Source organism: Saimiri boliviensis, chromosome 9 (genome assembly GCF_048565385.1).
Source record: "Saimiri boliviensis isolate mSaiBol1 chromosome 9, mSaiBol1.pri, whole genome shotgun sequence".
In the NCBI taxonomy this organism is placed as follows: domain Eukaryota; kingdom Metazoa; phylum Chordata; class Mammalia; order Primates; family Cebidae; genus Saimiri; species Saimiri boliviensis.
This window is the reverse complement of record NC_133457.1, coordinates 28,215,178-28,237,312: the sequence shown is the minus strand read 5'-3', so window position 1 is coordinate 28,237,312 and position 22,135 is coordinate 28,215,178. Positions and strand designations below refer to the sequence as shown.

The 22,135-nt window shown below is 34.9% G+C and overlaps 1 protein-coding gene across 1 annotated transcript in view; it reads left to right on the top strand.

Moving 5' to 3' along the window:
* The first annotated feature begins 204 nt into the window (after positions 1 to 204).
* Positions 205 to 22,135, top strand: part of SERPINI2 (serpin family I member 2) — a 30,276-nt gene continuing 8,345 nt past the window's right edge. Inside the window, exons 1-5 of the mRNA XM_010335698.3 lie at positions 205 to 951; positions 5,868 to 6,098; positions 7,471 to 7,665; positions 7,746 to 7,938; positions 19,161 to 19,258. Coding sequence (XP_010334000.2) covers positions 666 to 951; positions 5,868 to 6,098; positions 7,471 to 7,665; positions 7,746 to 7,938; positions 19,161 to 19,258 — 1,003 coding nt within the window. The 5' untranslated portion in view covers positions 205 to 665. The remainder of the gene's footprint in view (positions 952 to 5,867; positions 6,099 to 7,470; positions 7,666 to 7,745; positions 7,939 to 19,160; positions 19,259 to 22,135) is intronic.

Here is a 22,135-nt window from a genome sequence, read left to right as displayed (position 1 = left end):
GAGGTATAAATGATCTCATCAGCCAGGTAGTGAGCATAGTACTTAATGGTATCATTTATATTTGGTGGTCATTTTGTTTCAAACTTTGCAGGTTTTCTGCATTGCATTTTTCTTCCTTTGGAAAAGTAGGAGGAGGGTTTGGAGTTATTTTGTCGTAAGAAATAAAGCGTGAGGAAGGTTGTTGAAAAAGCCAGATTACTCAGTTATTTTAGAATACATTAATTTTCTAATATTATAGGTCCAAAACCATACTGGAGTAAGTGTTTTTATTCAGTTTCTCCTCTTGATCTATAAATTACTTTAGAAGTAATTTTCTGCTCAGAAGCTTTACTTGATGTCAGAGTTACACTTAATCCCACTTAAAAACCATGAGAAAAGATAGAAAAAAAGTATAGCTCTTTAGAGGTACCATTGCCATTGGTAACATTCCGATACTGTAGTTTCTTTTATGATTTTTGTTACAAAACTACAAGTATATTTTCTACTAGTTCTTGAAGATACCTAAGAAATACCATGAGCACATGGAGTATTTCTCCTAATAGATGATACTTACTCAGAAATCAAATTGGATAGAGTTCACTTGTGGTAGTAAGTTCTATTAAGATAGAAAGCTACAATAGGTAGAAAGTTTTCTGTTGAGATCTCTATGCAAAATCCTTTTGAAAATGAATACATTTCGATTTAAACAATACAGAGAAGTCAAAATGGACACAATCTTCTTGTGGAGTCTCCTATTGCTGTTTTTTGGAAGTCAAGCCTCAAGACCCTCAGCTAAAAAAAATACCGAATTTGCAATGGATCTTTATCAAGAGGTTTCCTTGTCTTGTAAGAACAACATTATATTTTCGCCCCTTGGAATAACTTTGATTCTTGAAATGGTACAACTGGGAGCCAAAGGAAAAGCACAGCAGCAGATAAGACAGACTTTAAAACAACAGGAAACCTCAGCTGGTAAGAGACTTATATCTCCTTACCTATACTGGATAAGATATGGAAAAATTTATTTTTAATATTAGAAGTTAGGATAAGAAAACTTTAATAAGTGAAAAATGTAATGTAAAGTAAAAAATTATAATAAAATGGAGAATTGTAAACGTAATTTTCATTCATTTATAATTCTTTCCTTTAAAAAAGTTACAAAAATAATTTATTAAGAAATTGGCATTTATATAAATGTAAAATTGAGTATATATTTGTTCATTTTCTTCTAGTATGTTTTAGCCAGTTTTAACTACTGGAGATTATATTGTGTGTGTGTGTGTGTGTGTGTGTGTGTGTGTGTGTGTGTGTATGTACATACACATAAAATATACATCTATACCCTTATATATTCTTCCACTATCACTATGTTGTGATCATTTTCCCATGTCATGCAAATGATTCAAAATACAATTTTTAATTACCATATCTTATTGCCTCTTTTTTTTTTTTTTTTTTTTTTTTTTTTTTTTTGGTGGAGTTTTGCTCTGTTGCCCAGGCTGGAGTGCAGTGGTGTGATCTTGGCTCACTGCAACCTCTGCCTCTTTAGTTCAAGGAATTCTCCTGCCTCAGCCTCCCGAGTAGCTGGGATTACAGGCACACACCACCATGCCTGGCTAATTTTGTATTTTTAGTAGAGACAGGGTTTTCTCCATGTTGGCCAGGCTGGTCTCGAACTCCTGACCTCAGTTGATTCACCTGCCTCGACCTCTCAAAGTGCTGGGATTACAGGCTTGAGCCACCACTCCTTGCCCTCTTATTGCCTCTTACAGAAATACCATTATTTGTTTAGCCTTTCTTCAATAGGTTGTTTCCAACATTTCTCTTATGAAATCAATGTACTCTCATCCAAAATGAGACCAAGAAAATGCATTAATTTGTTCATTTTGAGAACTTATTTGTTACTAGTTTTAAAAGAAAAATGAGGGGGAAAGTGTTTAAATCATCAAAGGCATTTGTGCTTGTGAATTATGGTGTTTTGTTGGAGTCTCCCCATGGTGTATCTGGGATAGTGTGTATCCCTCTTACTGGGATACTGTGCTTTTGTGCTGGCATCCCATTTGAAAGAATTGTTGCTCGGCTGGAACGGTGGCTCACACCTGTAATCTCAGCACTTTGGGAGGCTGAGATGGGTAGATCACTTGAGGTTAGAAGTTCAAGACCAGCCTGGACAGCATGGTAAAACCTCGTCTTTACTAAAAATACAAAAATTAGCAGGGCATGGTGGCATGTGCCTATAGTCCCAGCAACTTGGGAGGCTGAGGTAGGAGAATTGCTTGAATCCAGGAGGCGGAGGTTGCAGTGAGCTGAGATTGTGCCACTGCACTCCAGCCTGGGCAGCAGAACACACTCTGTCTCAAAAAAAAGAAAAATGTTGTTGCTCATCTCCTTAGCCATCTCATGCTCTCAGTCACTGTAGTTGTTTTAATTTTCAGCTTTTGGATTACTCTGAGATACTGTGTTCTAAATACAGATAGTTGATTTGGGAATTCAGTTGCTACAACTATAATTTCAGTATATTTTTCTTATCACAGAGTAGCTGTATTTAGAAATTTGCTTTCCTGAAAATACTATTTACAATATTTTATTTGCTTAATTTTAAATAAAGATAATTTTATACAGAAAAGAAGTTGGTGATAGTAAAGTTAATTGTAAGAATTTTCCTTTGTAAATAATGCATACTGAAGCCAATGTATTCCAGATTTAATCTTGATTAATTTAAGCAAATCCCGCTGGACCACTCCTAGAAACATAACATGCTATAGCTTTGAAAAGTAACACAGTATTTGTGAAGCTACATAAATTAGAGTCTTTTAAAACTAAATTACTTTAAATGGATCCATCATATAGAGAAACACAGATGTTTTAACAAGTGAATTGTGAACATAATCAAATTAATAATAATAATGCACTATCAAAAAAGATAGCATATCAGCTACTGTTTTATGTGCTTAATATATATTCTTTCATTTTATATTTATAATTACTTTGTTAGGCAAACAACCCTGTAATAAGCCTGGGAAATTCGAGGCAAAGAAAGGTTAAATAATTTGTTCAGTGCTAATTCCTAAAATAATTCAAGGAGGATTAAGAATATAAGAGCAATATATTTTCATTAATACATTAATAAGAATATGTATTCTTCTATATTATGTAAGGCTCTTAGTGTCCTCAGTTCTTTACTTCGTTGTCAAATATCTGTTCTGAATTTACCTCCTCCATTTTGCTGAACATCTGATAATACTTCCTTTTGCTTTACCTCTGATAATGCTGATGAAGAATCAAAGGCTAAATTGAAGGTTCTTGGTTTTTTCACAGGGTTATGAAAAGGGAAAGGGGCACGAATTCTTGTCCCAGTTCTGCAACTAAATGACCTTATGATTTCTCACAAGTCATGCCACTTGTGAAGTTTCTTAATCTCTCTGGACCTCAGATTCCTCACTGTAAAAAGAAAGGTTAGGGTTAGGTAATTTATTTGGATTTTTTTGACTGAAACAATCTATAATTCTATGGCTACCTATGTTTTCATCTTTGGATCTACCATATGCACACAAAATTGGCTTTTAGACCTTTACTAGCAGAAGATAACATGCACTGAATTTTAGAACATTTTCTGGAGGTTTGGTACAATCAAATCAAGAATCACATTCACTCATGACCTGTGGGTTATCCATGGCTTTATTTTAGAAAATGAAATAAACTTGTTCTCATTACTTATTAGGAGCCGTGTGTGTGTGTGTGTGTGTGTGTGTGTGTGTGTGTGTGTACACATATATATATACTTTTTGATCTGTGTTACAAATGTCATTAATCTAGAAACCAAATAAAATATATAAGCAGATAATATTATATTCTTCTCCAAACTTGTACTACTTGGTAACATTTTTTTTTCATTGACTTCTAAGTTCAACGATTTATCAAAGGGCAGCTGTTTGTCACACAGACTTAGACCTTAAGTACATGACATAAATCTATTTGCTTTGATAAATGATTTGGAACTACTTTTTCTCCCCTTCTCTCTTTTTTTAAATTCCTTTAAAGATGTTCATATATTTCAAATTCCTGATAATTAGTTTCAGATTCTGTCATTTCATTTCTGATCTTAATTAATTCTTTTGGAAAAGCTCTCATGTCTTTACTCAGAAAGTCTTTTCTTTAGCCTCCCAGCTCTTCAGATATTTCATTGAGGCTTCAAATAGCCTGAAATAAATGATTATGTCTGAAATCATTGCATAAATAAGTAAAATGGCTTAACTTTCCTCCCTTCCTTATGTAAAGAATTCCAGGATTATAAAGAATTACCAAAATTCTTCAGATAGAATCATATGGAAGTAAGTTATTTTAATATCTGAAATTGTTTATACCTGTATCTGTATTCTAATGAACAGAGAATCCTGGAGTTTGAAATATAATTCAATATACTTCATAGAGCCTTGAGGTTGTGAGACCAGGCCAAAAAAGGCAAGTAATGACCGAAATGTAGCCTCTACCCAGCTGGACAAGATGAGAGGCCATGTAGCTGCCCAGCTCCTATAGAGGGAACTATTTTTATTTGCACAGAAATGCCCTATGGGGCTACTAGCTTTCTGATTATATATATATATATACATATATATATATATAAAATATTTAATATATAATATGAAAAGTTTATATAATATATATGTGTATATATAATATGTATATATAATATTTAATATATAATATGAAAAGTATATATAATATGTATGTGTATATATAATATGTGTGTATATATAATATTTAATATATAATATGAAAAGTATAATATATATGTATATATATATGTGTGTGTGTGTATATATATACACACAGACACACAAGCATAGGTATACACACACACACATCCTCCTTACATCTAGTAGATACCCAGTAGTAAATCTCTTAGTAATACCTGGTTTTCTTGAATAAAGATTAATTGAATGTATAAATTTTTATGTTATGAAAGTGGCATTTGCAGTATTTAATTGAAAATATAATGAAGACCCTGAAAGAACCTATTTGAAATAGAGTTTCAAGACTTAATGATTGAGTTCTAAGGTGAAGCAAGAAGAAAATGAAAACTGTCAGTATACTTTGGTAATGAATAGGAAGCTACTAAACCCAATATCAGGGTAGATGTCCCTCATAGGCATATATAGCTTCCGGACAACATTTCAGTCAGAACAATGCAAAAATAAATAATAGGCCTGAAGTGATTCTTTCAGTTGACTCTGACTGACTTATTTTGGCTAGTGGTTATAGTTAAAATGGTTAAAGATTTTTACTGTTGGTGTCAACAGCCAAAGTGTATAAATTCATGAACTTGTAGAAATAGGCAATTCTGATTCTTACACATCTCTAGAGATGATGACAAAGGTTGCCTTGTAAATTTAAAAACCTGGATAGGTGCAGTTGCTTATGAGAGAACAACTTTTTTCCTAAGCTGAAATAAAAGTAATATTGAAAGAGATTGCTCTTCACTGTCACACCCCCATCAGCATTCATTAGCATTTTCTTTTCAGAGATATTACATGCTCATGTTATGCAAAGAATAAGATTCTAAACATAAATTTCAACAACTAAAAATGAGCTAAATGTGACTATCAAGAGGAACTTTCCTTCAGCTTCTATAAATGCATATTCTTGTTTTTGACAAATTTCAAATTTACAGACATTCATTTTTCTATATAAAAGATGATTCCTCTACAAAATGCATATTCTACAGGAGATACATTCTTAAAATATTTATACCAACTTTGAAGGGATTGTTAGTTATACCTAAGGGTACAAAAAATGGTGATATGAATCAGGGCGCTTAGATAGCAAAGCTGAAAAGCTGTTGTTGTTTGTTGTTCAATATGCCAGTATACATTAAAATTATTTTCTAGGGGAAGAATTTTTCGAACTGAAGTCATTTTTCTCTGCCATCTCAGAGAAAAAACAAGAATTTACATTTAATCTTGCCAATGCCCTCTACCTTCAAGAAGGATTCACTGTGAAAGAACAGTATCTCCATGGCAACAAGGAATTTTTTCAGAGTGCTATAAAACTGGTGGATTTTCAAGATGCAAAGGCTTGTGCAGAGATGATAAGTACCTGGGTAGAAAGCAAAACAGATGGTAAAGTTTCTCATTTTCATAAAATTATTATTTGCCATTGTATTCATGGTTTTTAATATCCTAAAGTAAAGAATGGCTGAATATTTTCCTACTGCACTATGGATCACAGGAATCAAATATCCTATTTCATTTCACTGTTTTTAAATTAATACTAAATTTAAAACTGGGATAAATTATAAGCTGCTTTGAAGAGTATGCTGATTCTTCTACTGTTTTTTTTAGAGGTACCTGCTTGTAGAATTCTTAATGAAGTAATTTTAATAATAATTTTGGTTAAAACTTACATTTTTTTCAGGTATAAAAGCAGAAATAATTTCTTTCGCCGGGTAGAAGTTAAATCTGTCAATCATAAATGGTTTCTTTCCCACAGATGCTGAAAATGATTAACACATTTCAGTTGAATGTGTTAATATTTAATAATAAATCTTAATAGTTCTATCATAAATATGGTAGTCTAAACTTTAAATGCAAGCTAGCAAAAATTTCATAGTCAACTACAGAGGGATATAATAAATTTAAATTCATACAAATCTGAGTTGAAACCTTGGAAAGTTATAAGCCATGCTCCATTTAAAATGAGGATATTATTAAAACATTTCCACATTCAGAGTTTTAATAATAATGTAAATAATGTATGTGAAGTGTTAAGCATATACCAAGCCCTCAATTAATAGTAATTCATTTAATCAGCTAATAATGTGATGTTATAACACACTGCTATACTCTTTACAGGAAGCCTTATATGGGGAAGCATACGTTGAAAATGTGAAATAGGTGTGGTGAGCTGTGTTCACAGGTATAGGAAATGAGGACATCACTAGACAGCTTCATGCCACCCAATCACGCATATTTCTCATAACTTGGAACAACTCACTGGACACAGAAATAGGAGACCCCTTATTTGGAGAAAAGGAATTATACTAGTAACCTGTATTCTTTTACATTTCCAATGGTCAATTGATGCAGCTGTCAGATTGGCAAGTTTGAGTGTACCATTAACTTACTAATGATGACTGACATGTTAGAAGACCTTGAAATAGATGGAATAATGCCAGTAAATATGGAAGAAGAAATATTTTTATTCTTTATGTCTGACATACAATGGATACAAATGAAGAGTCTAGGTATACCCAAATTTGCCTAAAACAGTCTCATATTTCTAATTTCCTAGTGAAATTCCATTTGTACCTGTTACTTGGTGAAATATTTAATAGCAATTCCTTTCAGTCTCAAAATTACCATATTTAGATGATAACATGCCCTACCCAAAACTGATCTGCAAAAGTCATTTTAGCTTTAATTCTATTCAAAGCAATGCCACTGAATCACTATTTCACATTTCTTCTTACCTCCTCCTCCACCCCCTTCCTAGGAAAAATTAAAGACATGTTTTCAGGGGAAGAATTTGGCCCTCTGACTCGGCTTGTCCTGGTGAATGCTATTTATTTCAAAGGAGATTGGAAACAGAAATTCAGAAAACAGGACACACAGCTGATAAATTTTACTAAGAAAAATGCTTCAACTGTCAGAATTCCAATGATGAAGGCTCTTCTGAGAACAAAATATGGTAATATGAGAAACCACAGTTCCTAAGAATAGTCTTGGGTATTGCCAAGTATATTTGATATTTTATTTTGTCTATCCCAGGTTATTTTTCTGAATCTTCCATGAACTACCAAGTTTTAGAATTGCCTTATAAAGGTGATGAATTTAGTTTAATTATCATACTTCCTGCAGAAGGTATGAATATAGAAGAAGTAGAAAAACTAATTACTGCTCAACAAATTCTAAAATGGCTTTCTGAGATGCAAGAAGAAGAAGTGGAAATAAGCCTCCCTAGGTTGGTAATGTTATTATACTAGTTCTTATGTTTCCACTTATGTAGAAATTTGAATAGCCAGCTGAAAGGTAACAAATATTTAAAAAGTCTATTGACACAAATGGAAATAAAAGTGCATTTGGAAATTTTACTCTACTTTTGGATACTGAGGCAGGGCTTACCTGTGCTGGCATTGCTTCACCATGAGGAGAACTGAATTTCAATACTTAGTTTTCTTTGAAAAGAATAAATATATGTCTTAAAATTAGAATGCTGGGATTAGAAGGAATTATTGTGTTTTTATCATGCTAATTTATCTTTCTTCATTTTTTTCCTGATTGGAATTTATAATATTTGTCTCTTATTAAGAAAACGGTAATTTAATGCTATGTGTTATACAATCAAAAGATATGTTATATCACTTTAATAGATATGCTCTAACAATCATTGAATCATAAACAGATTCCTATAGTCAATTTTAGGTAGTTAGTACAAAATGGAAACTGCAAAGGGTTATCTCAAGAAGCAATAATTATGAACTAATTTTTTTAAAATCATGCTTCTAAGGGACAGGAGAAACTTCAAAGGAAAAGATGTGTCCAAATGACTCAATTCACACTGTACCTGAACTTTCAGAAAGAGATCTATGTCCAATTGATTACATACTGTCGTTTTTATTTCTAAAATTCTCTTCACACTCATCAGGCCCTACTTATTTTGTGCTCCCCTGTTTCTGGCCACTGGTCTCTTAAACCTCTTGGTTTTTACTTCCTTTTCCACTTAGCCAGAAATTATCATTAGAATACAAAAATTAGCTGGGTGTGGCGACAGCTGCCTCTAATCCCAGCTACTTGGGAAAGCTGAGGCAGGATAATCAGTTGAACCCGGGAGGCGGACGTTTGCAGTGCAGTGAGCTGAGATTGTGCCACTGCACTCCAGCCTGGCAAGAGAGTGAGACCCAGTCTCAAAAGAAAGAAAAGAAAAGAAAAAAAAGCCACTCCTGTTCTTCAACTACAGCAACTACTGATTTTGTTGGAGTAGAAACCTGGAAAGGAGTCACTTCTGGCCTCACCGAGACTAGAGCTCAGGACTCCCTGCTTACTCTTGAGAACTTTCTTTACTTCTACCCACACCACACCAAGACATTACCTCTTTCCTTTACTTACTACTCTAGGTCAATTTCTCTTACTTCCAACATGTGTGTTAATCTCCTATCTCTTAAAGAAAACCTATCATCAGGCAAACTCTTTCTCCTATTTATATAGATCACCTCAAAATTTATGTAAATCTTTGCTAATCTTCTCTTTCTTTACCTTCTTTGATACTGTGCAGAAAGAAATAACCTCTACTTCTTTCATCCTAACTCTGGGATCTTGAGCAAAGTAATATTAACCATCCCTTTTTTCTTGAAAAGCTTTCTTCCTTTAGTCCCCAGGACACTGCTGACTTCTTTCTCTCTTTCTGAAAATTTTCCCTGCTCCTTGGCTTACTTTTATTTTATTTCTGTTCTCAAGTAAAAATGCTTATCAGAGTTTCATCTTCAGAATTTTCTTCTTCTTAGTCTCTCTGAGAAACATTATTTATCTTGTTATTCTTGTTTTTAAAATCTGAATCTCTAACCCCAACATCTGTTTTACTTCCCTGCCATTTGAATATCTCTACCTCATATTGTTCTTTTTTTTTTTTGAAGAATATATATATTTTTGGGCACTCACTGTTCCAAAGATCAGGGAATAATGGTATATATGATAGATGGTTTACCTTCTAATAACTGAAATAATATTTTTTGTAATTAAATTGTTTATTTTCAAATTGACTTCTCTCAGCTTTGAAATAATCACTGTTGTAGACAAAAAAGAAATACTGAGTTTGGAAATGTACTAGTAGTCACTGTCTTGTAGACAAAAAAGAAATACTGAGTTTGACATGTACCATTAGTGGGGTCTCAGGAGAGTTACTTGGCTATTTTGAGTTGTGGTTTTATCAATATAAAATGTGGATAATGATATTTATTGCCAGATTTTTCAGTCTAAATAATAATGGATAAGCCCCAACCTCAACTGAGAGAAAGAAATACAGGCTTTCACTAGAATTTTCTTTGCCAGCATTTTTAGGAATCCTTAGAGGAATGTTTCACAGTCCAAAAATCTGTCCAAGCTGCCATCGTATAGACAACTTCTCTGAACTCTTTGGCCTTATTATCAGCATCTCCACACTAGGGCCACACTTCCCATACAACTACTCCCACAGTGTAGAAACAAATTTCTCTCTTAAATATTCCAAGCACAACTGTTATGGGTTGAATTGCATCCCCCTACCCAAATTCATATTGTGAAGTTCTAACCAGTAACTCAGAATGTTGCCTTATTTGGAGCCAGGATTTTTACAGAGTAATGAAAGGGAGGTCATTAGGCTGGGCTCTAATCCAACATGACTGTGTCATCTAAAAAGGAAAATTTAGACAGAGATACACACGGAGGGAAGATGATGTGAAGAGACACAGGGAAAAGATGGCCATTTACAAATCAACAAGAGAGACGTAGGACACATTTTTCCCTTACAGCCTTCTGAAGGATCCAGTACTGCTGACATCTTAATTTTAGACCTCTAGCCTTTGCAACTGTGAGACAACCTGTTTGTTATTTAAGATACCCAGTTTGTGGTACTTTGTTGTGACAGCCCTAGCAAACTAATACAAGAAGAACGACTTCCATGTTTAAGCAAATTTTACTGAAAGCTTGATGACAGCCAAAGGGGCTTACAACATAGAAAGCAGTTTAAAACCAGGTACCAAGCATGATAGTTCCTTGAGTATAGACTGTTTCTTGTACCAAAGAGTCTCCTTCTGTCTGTTGTTATACTTAGCCTGCCATTGCAGCAGTGCTAGTGCCCACCTTCACCCAAAAGAGCTGTCTTTACACCTCCCTCCCATTCAGCATTGAGTGTCCTCCAACATTTCCCACTATAAAGAGAAGGTGACCCAGATTTTCTTCCATGCTCTCTAAGGCCAGCTTCCTAGTTGTGACAAGAATCTCTGGTTGCCAGGTGTGGTGGCTCATGCCTGCAATCCCAGCACTTTGGGAAACTGGGATTACTGGAGGATCTCTTGAGCCCAGGAGCTCAAGACCAGCTGGAGCAAGAAAGAAAGACCCTATCTTTAGAAAAAAAAAATTAATAAAAACATTAATTGGACATGGCGGTATGTGCCTGTAGTCCCAGCTACTGTGGGGGGTAAGGCAGGATAATCACTTGAACCCATGAGTTTGAGGCTTCAGTGAGCTGTGATCCTGGCACTGCACTCTGGCACTCAGCCTGGACAACAAAGCAATACCCTATCTCAAAAAAAGAAAAGAAAAGAGAAGAAAAAAGGATATACAGCAGGGAATTTCAGTGAAAACAATGTTTTCATATCATATAAAATAGCTTACACCCTCATCATCTCAAAATTCTCCATCTCCATCCCACCGGTTCTACTTGCAAAATGAAAAAGCCCATTGTATTGCTTTCCCAAATAAAAGAACAATTTGCCTTAAAAGCTGAATTTGAATCTTCACTTATATAGAAACAAAAACAATAGTTGGCAGTTGTATCTCCTTTTTCCATACAAATTCCAGCCACCAATGATATTTAAAAACTTGGCAGACTCAGTTACAGTATCTCATTACATACTACTATTCATAGCACAAAGTCTGGCAACTAGAAGGTGCTAAATAAATGATGACTGTATTTTTCCTTTGTTGAAAAGATCACTGCCCAGTCAGTACCAAACTAGAAACGTTGCCTTCTCTGACTTCTCAGACTCTGCTCCTTTCTATTCTGTGGGGCAGGCCCTTCTCCGTGGTGTCTCGCCAGTAACTTCCATTAGTCCTCCATTGTTTCCCTCAAGGTTACTGCTTCCATGTAGATTTTCTCAAACATGCCTAGTTAGGGGGAACCATTCATTATATAAATTTCTAGAACACTTCATGAAAATTTTCATCATAGCACTTATTACATCGCATTTTTCTTTCTTTCTCACATTCCTGTCTGTCCTATTAAAATGTGATTTCTGGGACGGTAGAGTAGATCTTGTATATATTAGTTTCTGTTGTCCCTAGCATACTTCGTGGTATACAGTATGTGCTAAATAAGTATTATTGAATTAAATTACATAAATATTTTCAGAGAAAGAAATTCCGTATTATTTCTCTTTTATTTAATTTCAACTATCTTAAAAACCAGGATTCAACTTTCTAGTCACTCTAAATTTATTCTCTGAGTCTCTTGACAAGGCTTTCCCTCTTTCCCATACATGGAGCATCATGAAAAATAGGATACTAGCCATTTACTTAAAAACTTCTCTCTGTAGAAGGAAAAGTGAAATTTTAAAAAAAATTCATAACAGAAATTTGTTATTATTTAATCCCATTAATACAGCATTACAGTTAAAATGTGTTCACTTTTTATGAAATTAATGTCTTCTGATTTCCTAAAGGAACAATTTGCTTCTGGATTTAGTTCATTAACAATTTTAACTTATCAGAACTCATTTATCACATTCATGTAAGTTTCCTGAGCACAAAATCATGGATTAAAAGTTCTGAAATACACTTCTCCCAAAATGAACAATTTCCTCACAACAGAAAAATACCCATTTAAAATACGTGTTTGGTACAGAAGAGAAAATAATATAGGCTCAATAAATGTTTGGGGTAGACTGACAGTTTTGCATTTTATTACTGAGTGTTGTGGTTCTTTGACATCTGAATAAACATGTAATGGTTTTCAAACCAATAACTTAAAGATTTTGATAAAATTGGAACAGCTTGATCAGCTATGTTAGTTTTTTAGAGCTGTCATAACAGTACAACACAACAGAGTAGGTGGCTTAGAACAACAGAAATTTATTCTCTCGGTTCCAGAGGCTAAATATGCAAAATCAAGGTGTCAGCACAGCATGTTCTCACTGAGACCATTAGGAGAATCCTTCCTTGCCTCTTCCTACCTTCTGGTAGTGGCTGGAAGTCCTTGGTGTTCCTCCACTATGTAGATAAATCACTCCAATCTTTTCTTCTGTTGCCATGTAGCCATCTGTCTTCGTGTGGTGTTCTCATATCTTATAAGGACACCAATCATATTGGATTAAGGCCCATTCTACTACAGTGTAACCTAAGCCTAATTCGTTCTATCTAAAATAACCCTATTTCCAAATAAGGTAACATTAAAAGGTACTGGGGGTTAGGGCTTCAACATATGAATTTGGGAAAGGGAGTGTGCACAATTCAACCCATAACACCAGCTATAATAAATTCTGTATTGTTGTAAAACAAAATTTCTCTATGGTAGCAAAGTTTAACACATGCCAAAAAAATCATAAGAATGCTTACATATAAGCTACAGTAGAAAGGAGCATGTGAGTGACTATTTGGAGTATAGTTACTGCTTAAGAAACACTTCTTCTTCTCTTTTGTGTATAACTAGTTTAGACTTGAGGCCAATAAGATATTGTTTAAAAACACTCAGGTGCTTTCCATTACTTATTATCTGTAACATACTAGATATATAATTTTAAACATCATCCTGCAAGTGAATATTAGCTAAAATAATCATATTACTTTGTCTAAATGTAGTATGAGATCCTCTAAATATTTTAGTAATCAAACTTCTTTAGGTTGAAGAGTTTAAAACATAATTGCTATATGCTGGATTCTTCTCTGTAGAAGAAACATTCTGAGAATAGAGTTTAAAAATTGTGTGTATGGGCAAAAATGATAACTTAATACTTATAAAAAGGTAAATAAACAAGTAACTTTTAACTTTGTGAAGCATTAACATTTATATTTTAATAGTAGATGTTGTGATTTTATCATCTCACTTGGTTATTTTCCCATTTCACAGATAAGAAAACTGAGTCACTGAAAAGATAAATTGATTGCCATTCAATTAGTGTTGACAGAGAAGGATTAGCTCACATGTTGACTCACAGCCTTATTAGTTTGATACTTATTAGAAAGTGTATTTCCTGTTCAAAAGCACATATTGATTGGGATTCTACTATGGGCAAGAGCCTGGGACAGATGCAAAGCAATAGGTTCCTTATTGATACGATGGTTACCACCTATTGATAAACTCAATAGTACAAAATTTGCACAAGAAATTCACTAAGACTATACAGCAATGTACAGTAAGAACTAAAAGAATGGTATAATCAGTAAGCGTTAGAAAGTTCACAAAAAGAGAGAGGGCATCGGAAACTGGAAGTGTAAACAAAGCCTTTGTGAAAGAAGGACTTGAGCTGGGTTTTAAAGGAATTGAGGAATAAATCCTATATGCAATGAAGAATTGTTGAAAATGTCCAAGTAAGGCAATAAGATGATTAAATCAGTGTTTTAGAAAGATATATGTACTAGTCACAATGACTATGTTCACCCTGGATAACTTGTCTGAAAAATTTTCCTCTTCCTCATTTACCCCCTCTCTCCCTGCCAACCATCCCTATTTCCTGTGTAATTTCTATTGGTCCTTAAAATTAAGTCTGGGTTTTAGCAAGCCTTTCTGATCTCTTCAAGCAAGATTATACAAGCATCTTCCCTTCTCCCCGTTGGGAAAAGTTCTAGTACCTTGTGTTTATTTCTGTGTAGCAGTTACATTAAAGTTAATTGTTCATCTTCCCCTCTGACCCATAAGCTACTTGAAGTGAAGAACTGTGCATGTTTCTTCTCCGTGACTGCAGCAAAAAGCATGTATATAAAAAAATAGTAGCTATTCAATGAACACTTGTTATTTTAAACTGAGTAGTGGTGATGTCCACGATTTGTTGAAGAGGGAAGGACTAAAGCCCAAAAGATCAGTTAAGAAACCACTGCAACAACTCAGACATTAAGTAAAGAGTGTTTAAAGGGAGCAGTTTCACTGGGAATAGTAAGGAACTGGTGAAGTTGTTGGAATATGTGACTAACTAGATACGAGTTAAGAAGACATAGGTTGTTTGGGGGATTCGGGCTCAACTTACTAGAAAACAAGAGGGCTGTGAATTCTTGCTCTTTTGTAGTACTCCTTACCCTGGGCATCATGGACTTATAGAGAGGTCTGGGATATACCTCCAAGGGTCCTTGAAGCCCTGAAATTATTTGCAAGTTTATGCATGTAAGGTTATCTATGTATTTTCCTTGGGAAAGGTTTTATAGTTCTCACTGAATTTTTGGAAGTGTGGGCCTTTAAAGTTGTTAAGCACTACAGTTCTATTCGAAAGTATAGTACTATCTTAATAATAGCCATGGTCTTTCTGAGAGATATCATTCTTTAAAAATATTGGCTGATGTGGTATCTCATAGCACTTTTTGTCAACTGTTGAAAACAGATTACTGAAAATAATATTGAAGACCCAGAGCCCTGTACTTTCTTACTACATAACTTTAAGCACATTACTTTACTTTTCTAAGATTTTTCTTCTACTGTTAAATACAGTAATAATAATACATGCTTCTTAGTGTTGGGATTCCATGAGATAATGTGTATACATTTTTTAGTATTCAATATTAACTAAATGTTATTTGTATTATTATTCTCATTTAATTCTAACACTTAGTCGCCATACATTATAATGCCAACATTGTAATAGATGCCCCCATCATGTCTCACTTAATCCCTCAATAAATTTGATAAAGATCTAGTTTTATATTCAGGTTACAGATAAGATGGAAACAGGTAAATACCTTGCCTGTAGTCACACAGCTAATTTAATGGCCGGACTAATACTAGAAGATGTCAGCCAGGAGTCTGAAAACAGGTGACTGTGGGGTAAGAATGAGAGGGAGCACAGAACAGAACAGCCATCAGTGACAGGGTGAGCAGTAGGGTGAGAGATCTGGAGTACCCATACCAAGGAGAGTTTTCAAAAGATATAACCCTTAACATAGGACATAAAGGGTCATCTTTTTGCTGGGTGGAAATTAATTCTAGGCTTGGCCAGCCTTGATCTATAAGTGGGTGAATGTAACTTGTGTGTGGCTGAGAGGAAGGCAAAGAAAATGAGACTGGATATGAGAATAGATACATCTTGACCAGCTGCAGTAGTGATTACAAAATGTTCATTTACTTTGACCTACTGGATATGGATAAAAATTGGAATACTAGGTGTACATTAAACATTATGTAGATATATTTCATATGTAGCAGAAAGTATCTTAAATTCAGCCTGTGAGGTTAATAGATTATTTTAATTATTACACACACACACACACACACACACACACACACACCATGAGGTAATTGGAAAGTGACCAGAATTTACTGTGTATTCTCATAACCATCTAGGACTGCCACTGTCAAAGACTATGTTGCATTTATCTCCTTGTGAGCCACCCTAAGATTTGGTTTGGTTGGTTCCAGCTATGATCAGTACAAGTGATATGGTTTGGATTTATGTCCCCACCCAAATCTCATGTCAAATTGCAATCCTCAATGTTGGAAATGGGGCCTGGTGGAAGGTGATTGCATCTTGGGGGCAAATTTCCCCCTTCAGTGCTATTCTCGTGCTAGAGTTTTCATGAGATCTGGTTAATTGAAAGTGTGTAGCCCCTGCCCCCTATCTCTCTTCCTCCTACTCCAGCCATGTAAGACATACCTGTTCCTCTTTGCCCTCAGCCATGATTGTTAGTTTCCAGATACCTCCCCAATAACCAACAAATGCCAGTATTGTGCTCCCTGTGCAGCCTTTGGAACTGTGAGCCAATTAAACCTCTTTTCTTTATAAATTACCCCAGTCTCAAGTACTTCTTTATAGTACTGTAATAATAGCCTAATACATCAAGAATGACTCAAGCCCACTGTAGCAAAGCTGAGATTTCAGATAATAATAACACAACCAAGAGGGAGATTGATCTAAGACTTTTTTCATTAGATAAGAACTCTGGAGATAGGGGAAAAGAAGGGACATTCTCCAGTAGGGCCAGGAGGCCAGAAGTAGGTCATTCTTAAAACAAAAATTAGGATTGTTTCTCATTTTTCTGCAGCTTTTACCTGTGTAAAATTAGGTTCAGCCCAATGGTTACATTTGGGAGTGAATTACTACTGTCTTTTAAGCAAATAGATATTATTTGTATATGCTAAAAATACATTTCATGATTTAGTTGCTAATTGTCTATCTAGCATTTTGCTGCTCATTGTTTTACCTTGGCCTGCTGATCTTTTGACAATTTTAGAGGAGGATCCAGGAAAAGGGAAAATAAACCACATCTGGGAGAAATATGAGGACTCATAAACTTTGGAAGAGGGACATTATATATATTGACCAATATGGTGGTATTGAATTACATTTTGATTAGATGGTAGTGGCAGCACATTAGCTTTGACTTCAAATGGACCTGAGTTTAAATCATAGCTCTGGAACCCATCTTGACCTTGACCCTGGAAATTAACCTCCTCAGGCTTCTATTTTCTTATACATTATTGGAAATAATAATGCTGACTCCCTTAGATTTTTGTGAAGATTAAAAACTATAATTTATATTAAGTACCTAACACATGGTAGTGCTTCTTCGCATGTGACTATTCATGGCTCCAATAATTATGGATAACTAGGAATTGGCTGTAGATTATACTTTCATTAGATGGCTGAATGTGTTTCTATTGCTGTAGGTTTCACTGGATTATATTAGAGCAGGACTGTTACTTAAATGACTCTCCAGTGATAATTAGGCATTATAAGAAGTTGTAATAAGTCTTGCAGTATTCCTGTCATTATCCTAAAATTATTGAACTATTATGGCCATTTGTAGGTAGATTAGAACAAATATTCTCCACCCTTTGAAAGCCCATACGGCCTTCAATTTGAAGACTGTGGTAATAAAAACAGGAAAAGAGCCCAACTTCCAAACCATCATGTTGCGTATTATCTTTCTTAGTAGGAAGTTACAAGGAAGAAGTTGAAAACAGTTGGCGTACAGTAAGCCATTTTCATTATCAGCAGATGTTAACGTGCATGTTGAGTCCATTCACATGTAAACAGGTTCTGAATGAGTTACCATCTTCCAAAAGTTCATATTATTTTACTAAGAAATATTTAGTCCCAGTAGAGTTCTGCCACAGCACGCTCATTGTTTTGGAGAATTATGATTAAGAAGCTCATTCAGTATTTGCCAATTAAAACAATGATTTAATTAGACTGATGGCCCCACCTGATTTCTAGCTCTAGATATGGGCCTACCTGCTGAATGAACGGGGATCCTTGAGCAGTAGTGTATACATTCAACTGGGGAGCACAGGGACCAATGCCCAGAGGGCATAGATGAAGCTCTTCAGTGGGAATTGCTGGGAATTTTGCTGATGCAGGAAATACATGTAACTCCCTGTTTAAGATTATTACTTGTGTCTTTTCTTTCATAAACAGTTCCAATCTGGCTTTCTTTAAGCTTCTATGAAGTCAGTAAATACTAGCTTCTTCCCCCCCTCTCCCCTGCCCCTGCTTCACCCCTCTGCCACCTTTTTATCTAAATGGGAAAGTGAGGTTTAGTGATTGCTTTTGACTTGATCAGTGGCTGAGAAAATCTTTTGGGATTATCTTTAAATTCCTTTTTCATAGGTGAGGCAAATTAAAGCACAGACTAGTAACCCAGACACTAGCATCCTAACTTATGGCTCTGTATTGGAAGCACTGGCTAGTTCCTGTACTTTTTTTTTTCCTGTGAAAGAAATCTGGGTCCCATTCCTTTATCCTTTTACAGGGCCTATTCAGAAGATATTAGGCCTGTCCATAAACTGAAGAATGTCACATCGACTGGGACAATGGGCAAGATGAATGAGAGGTTATAAATGCTTCTCTGTTCCTTAATAGTTAACAGTCTTCTCCAAGGACTGTGGACTCCTGTTCCCTGCTCACCATGTCATGGAAATCTGCTAGGAACCATCTTTGATGGTGTGAAATCTTCAATACCTAATAGGGAAATTTGAGTCTTAGAAAGGAGCCACGCAATTGAGACCTTAGAATTCTCACCTAGTTTTGTTTGGTAATTGCTACTTCAAAAAAATACAGTTTCTGTTCCCTCTTTCTTCCAATCATTTATCTGGCAAGTAAGATACTAGCAACCTAGAATTGATTGTTGGAGCTGGGGAAAATGTTGTGAAAAGTGAGAAAATGTAATTGAGATAATAAAAACAAAATATTTTATAATATATTGTCCTCCAAGTCATCCATTAAAAAAATATTGGTAGCAAAAATGTGCAGTGTTTTAAGACTTTTCTTTTTCTTCTTTTTTAAATAACAGATTTAAAGTAGAACAAAAAGTAGACCTCAAAGATGTTTTGTATTCTTTGAACATAACTGAGATATTTAGTGGTGGCTGCGACCTTTCTGGAATAACAGGTAGTATGATAAGTATTTCTTATATTATCATGTTAATTTGTTTTGTTAGGACTACATTAACTGAGCTTAAAACTCAAAGAGCATTCAGCTCTGCTAAATATACGCACAGTGAATAAATGTCATAGTAGTCATGTTGAGCTGTCTGTAAACAAGCCCATTATTTTATGTTTAAGTAGTTTTTCTTAATGAAAGTCAAAAAAGCATTTTAGAATATTAGATAAGCACTCTAGCTATATTTCTAATAAAATTACGTAAGTAAAAGTATTATATGGGTTTTGTATTTCTGCCCAGTTTGGATTTCCTAGTCTGAATAACGGGAATTACAACTTTGAGTCTTTCATCTAAGCAGAGCTAATATAGCTCTTACAAAGCAATTTGCAAGTATTAATTCACTAATATGAGAACACATGAAATAGTCATCCATAAGCTGCTGGATGATGAACATAATCAAGAAACTGTAACACTACAGCTTGCAGATTTAGCAACAGAGTCTTCTGGGCTGATAACAAATCTGAGAAGATGGTGCTCTTATGCTAACTCACACCAGGGGAGTCCTGCATGGTTAACACGTTCGCTTGCACAACAAAGTCAAGACAGTCTTTTAATTCTTCTAGTTTCAGTGGTACTCACTAGTTAAAAAATAAGTACCTAAAAAAAATGGATAAAGAGGGCCAGTTTTTCCCATGTTACTTACCCTCTTTTAAATCCAATCTTCTGTTCTATAAGAAGGGGGCTAAACTTGTCTGTCTGGTGGGGTTTTGAATCATAACATGAAATCTTGCAGAAATGTTTTACATATTTCTATATAGCTATCTGGGCTTTGAAAATATATTGTTAATTTAGTCATCGCTCATCAATTATGTGGGCAAATGAATAGAATGAAAAACTTTCTGATGGAGGAGTTGAATGAGGTCACAAATATCAAAATGTTCATTATCACCTGCACACATGGTGTAGCTACTTGTTCACACACGGACAGATAGGTCTGCCTTCTCTGACAATTTTATCAGCACTAGATATGAGGTGGTCAACATTAAATACTTCAACAGGATGCTCTGTAAGTGTGCTCTGAGACACAACCACCTCAATAATACAAACCATTTTTCATGCACTTCTTCTTCTGAAACTTCTTTCCAGTCATAAGGAGATCACTCAATATGCCTCAGACACTTCAAACAGCCACTTGTTCTGCAAATTCCCAGCAATTTGTGACTTCTATAAAATCTCCTGTTACAGGTAGATTTTTAAAGAAAATACTTCCAAAGTGTTTCATGAAAGACTTTATTCAAGAAAATAACACTGAGCAGTCCAGCATTTTCTGTTCTTTCCCTGTTGAGTTACCTATTTGAGTTGTTTTAACCATTTTTGTTCTGTCTTATTTCCTAGAATAGAATAGTCATAGCCAATGCTGATACCTCAGCTTTTAGCTAGGAGCACAGTAAATTCTCTGCTATCTCTACTTATCATTCGTGCAATAGACATTCACTAAAGGCTACTATGAAGCTACCCAACTATTATAATTATATGGTTCACAAATTTTGAATAAAATGTTTTTATAGAGTTACTTTGGAAACTTTGAGAAAAATATTTAACTTCTCACTTAGTTACTACTCCTTGTGTAGCCCCGTAGTAAAATAATTAACTTTTCTGAGTCTAAACATTCTAATCTGTTAAATGAGATAATGTAGTGACTGGGGAAATAAATAAAATAATGTATGTAAATCATGTAGTTTAGCATGTGGCACATAGTTAAATATAAAGCAAGTGGAAAGAGTATCACCTTAATATTTACTTGCACATCTTCTAGCAAATGTATTGTTTTCTTGTTCTCCTAATTTAATAACAATGTACTTAGAATTTTCATTTAAAATTTAGGGCAAATAATTATTTTGAAGGTATAATGAATAGGTTTATAGAGTCCACATTGTTACTTCTAACCTGTTATATTTCAGGTCCTGTTCTTTTCCTAGGACTGAGTTTTGTCTATAGCGAGATGGAACAAAGGAGACGAAGGTGTTTACTCTAATAGCCGGGGAGTCATTTGGGCTGGTGCCGTTGCTAAACTGGTTGAAATTCTTCACTTCTCCCTAAGCTGCTTTTTGGTTGTTGCTCTTGGTGTGGGCCACCAGGTCATTCCCTCTGTGTTTATTGATCTTACGCCAGGAAATCCTGGGAGAAGAAGGTGCTTATTTGCCTGACCTTGAGAGAAATATTCTCTTGCATTTCAGTTAATTCACACTAATAGTGTGGATACCCATCTTTCTCTATTTTACAGGTTTCTATCACTAGACATATTCAGATGCATTGACTTATTTATTATTGACTTACATATTACAAATATCTATTGCAAGCCAACTGGGAGCCAGGCAGTTTTCTAGGGCATGCTTCCTTTGTCCTCTGAGGAACATTGTCAGCTCTATCTTGTCTTGCAAAGCCAGCTTGACATGGCTTGTGGGCTCCTGGTTTCACTTCTTCCTTCTTGAGGGGACTTTCCTTACAAGTCACTCTACCAGAAACACTTCACATATACAACAGTTCCACCAAGAGGAGAAATATCATTCACTCTCAGCTTGTACTCACCCCAGAACAAAACACTGTAAGACTCTATCTTATCCTGAAAATTTTAACAGGTTTTAAAGCATATCTCTGAAGTGATTTTATAACAGGTGACACAGAAGTTCCTTAGACTTTGATAGCTTTCCCAGATTTGAAGGAAAGTACATTTTGTTTTAAACTCAGATCAAAACTAAATACAGAATATAAAAGGCACTTTGGCTTTGAGATTAAACATACAGAGTGGGATTAATTCAGATCTGGAAAGCCTCTTTCATTCTGTCTATAGAAGATGGCTAAGGGAGGAAAAGCTATCCCTTCAAA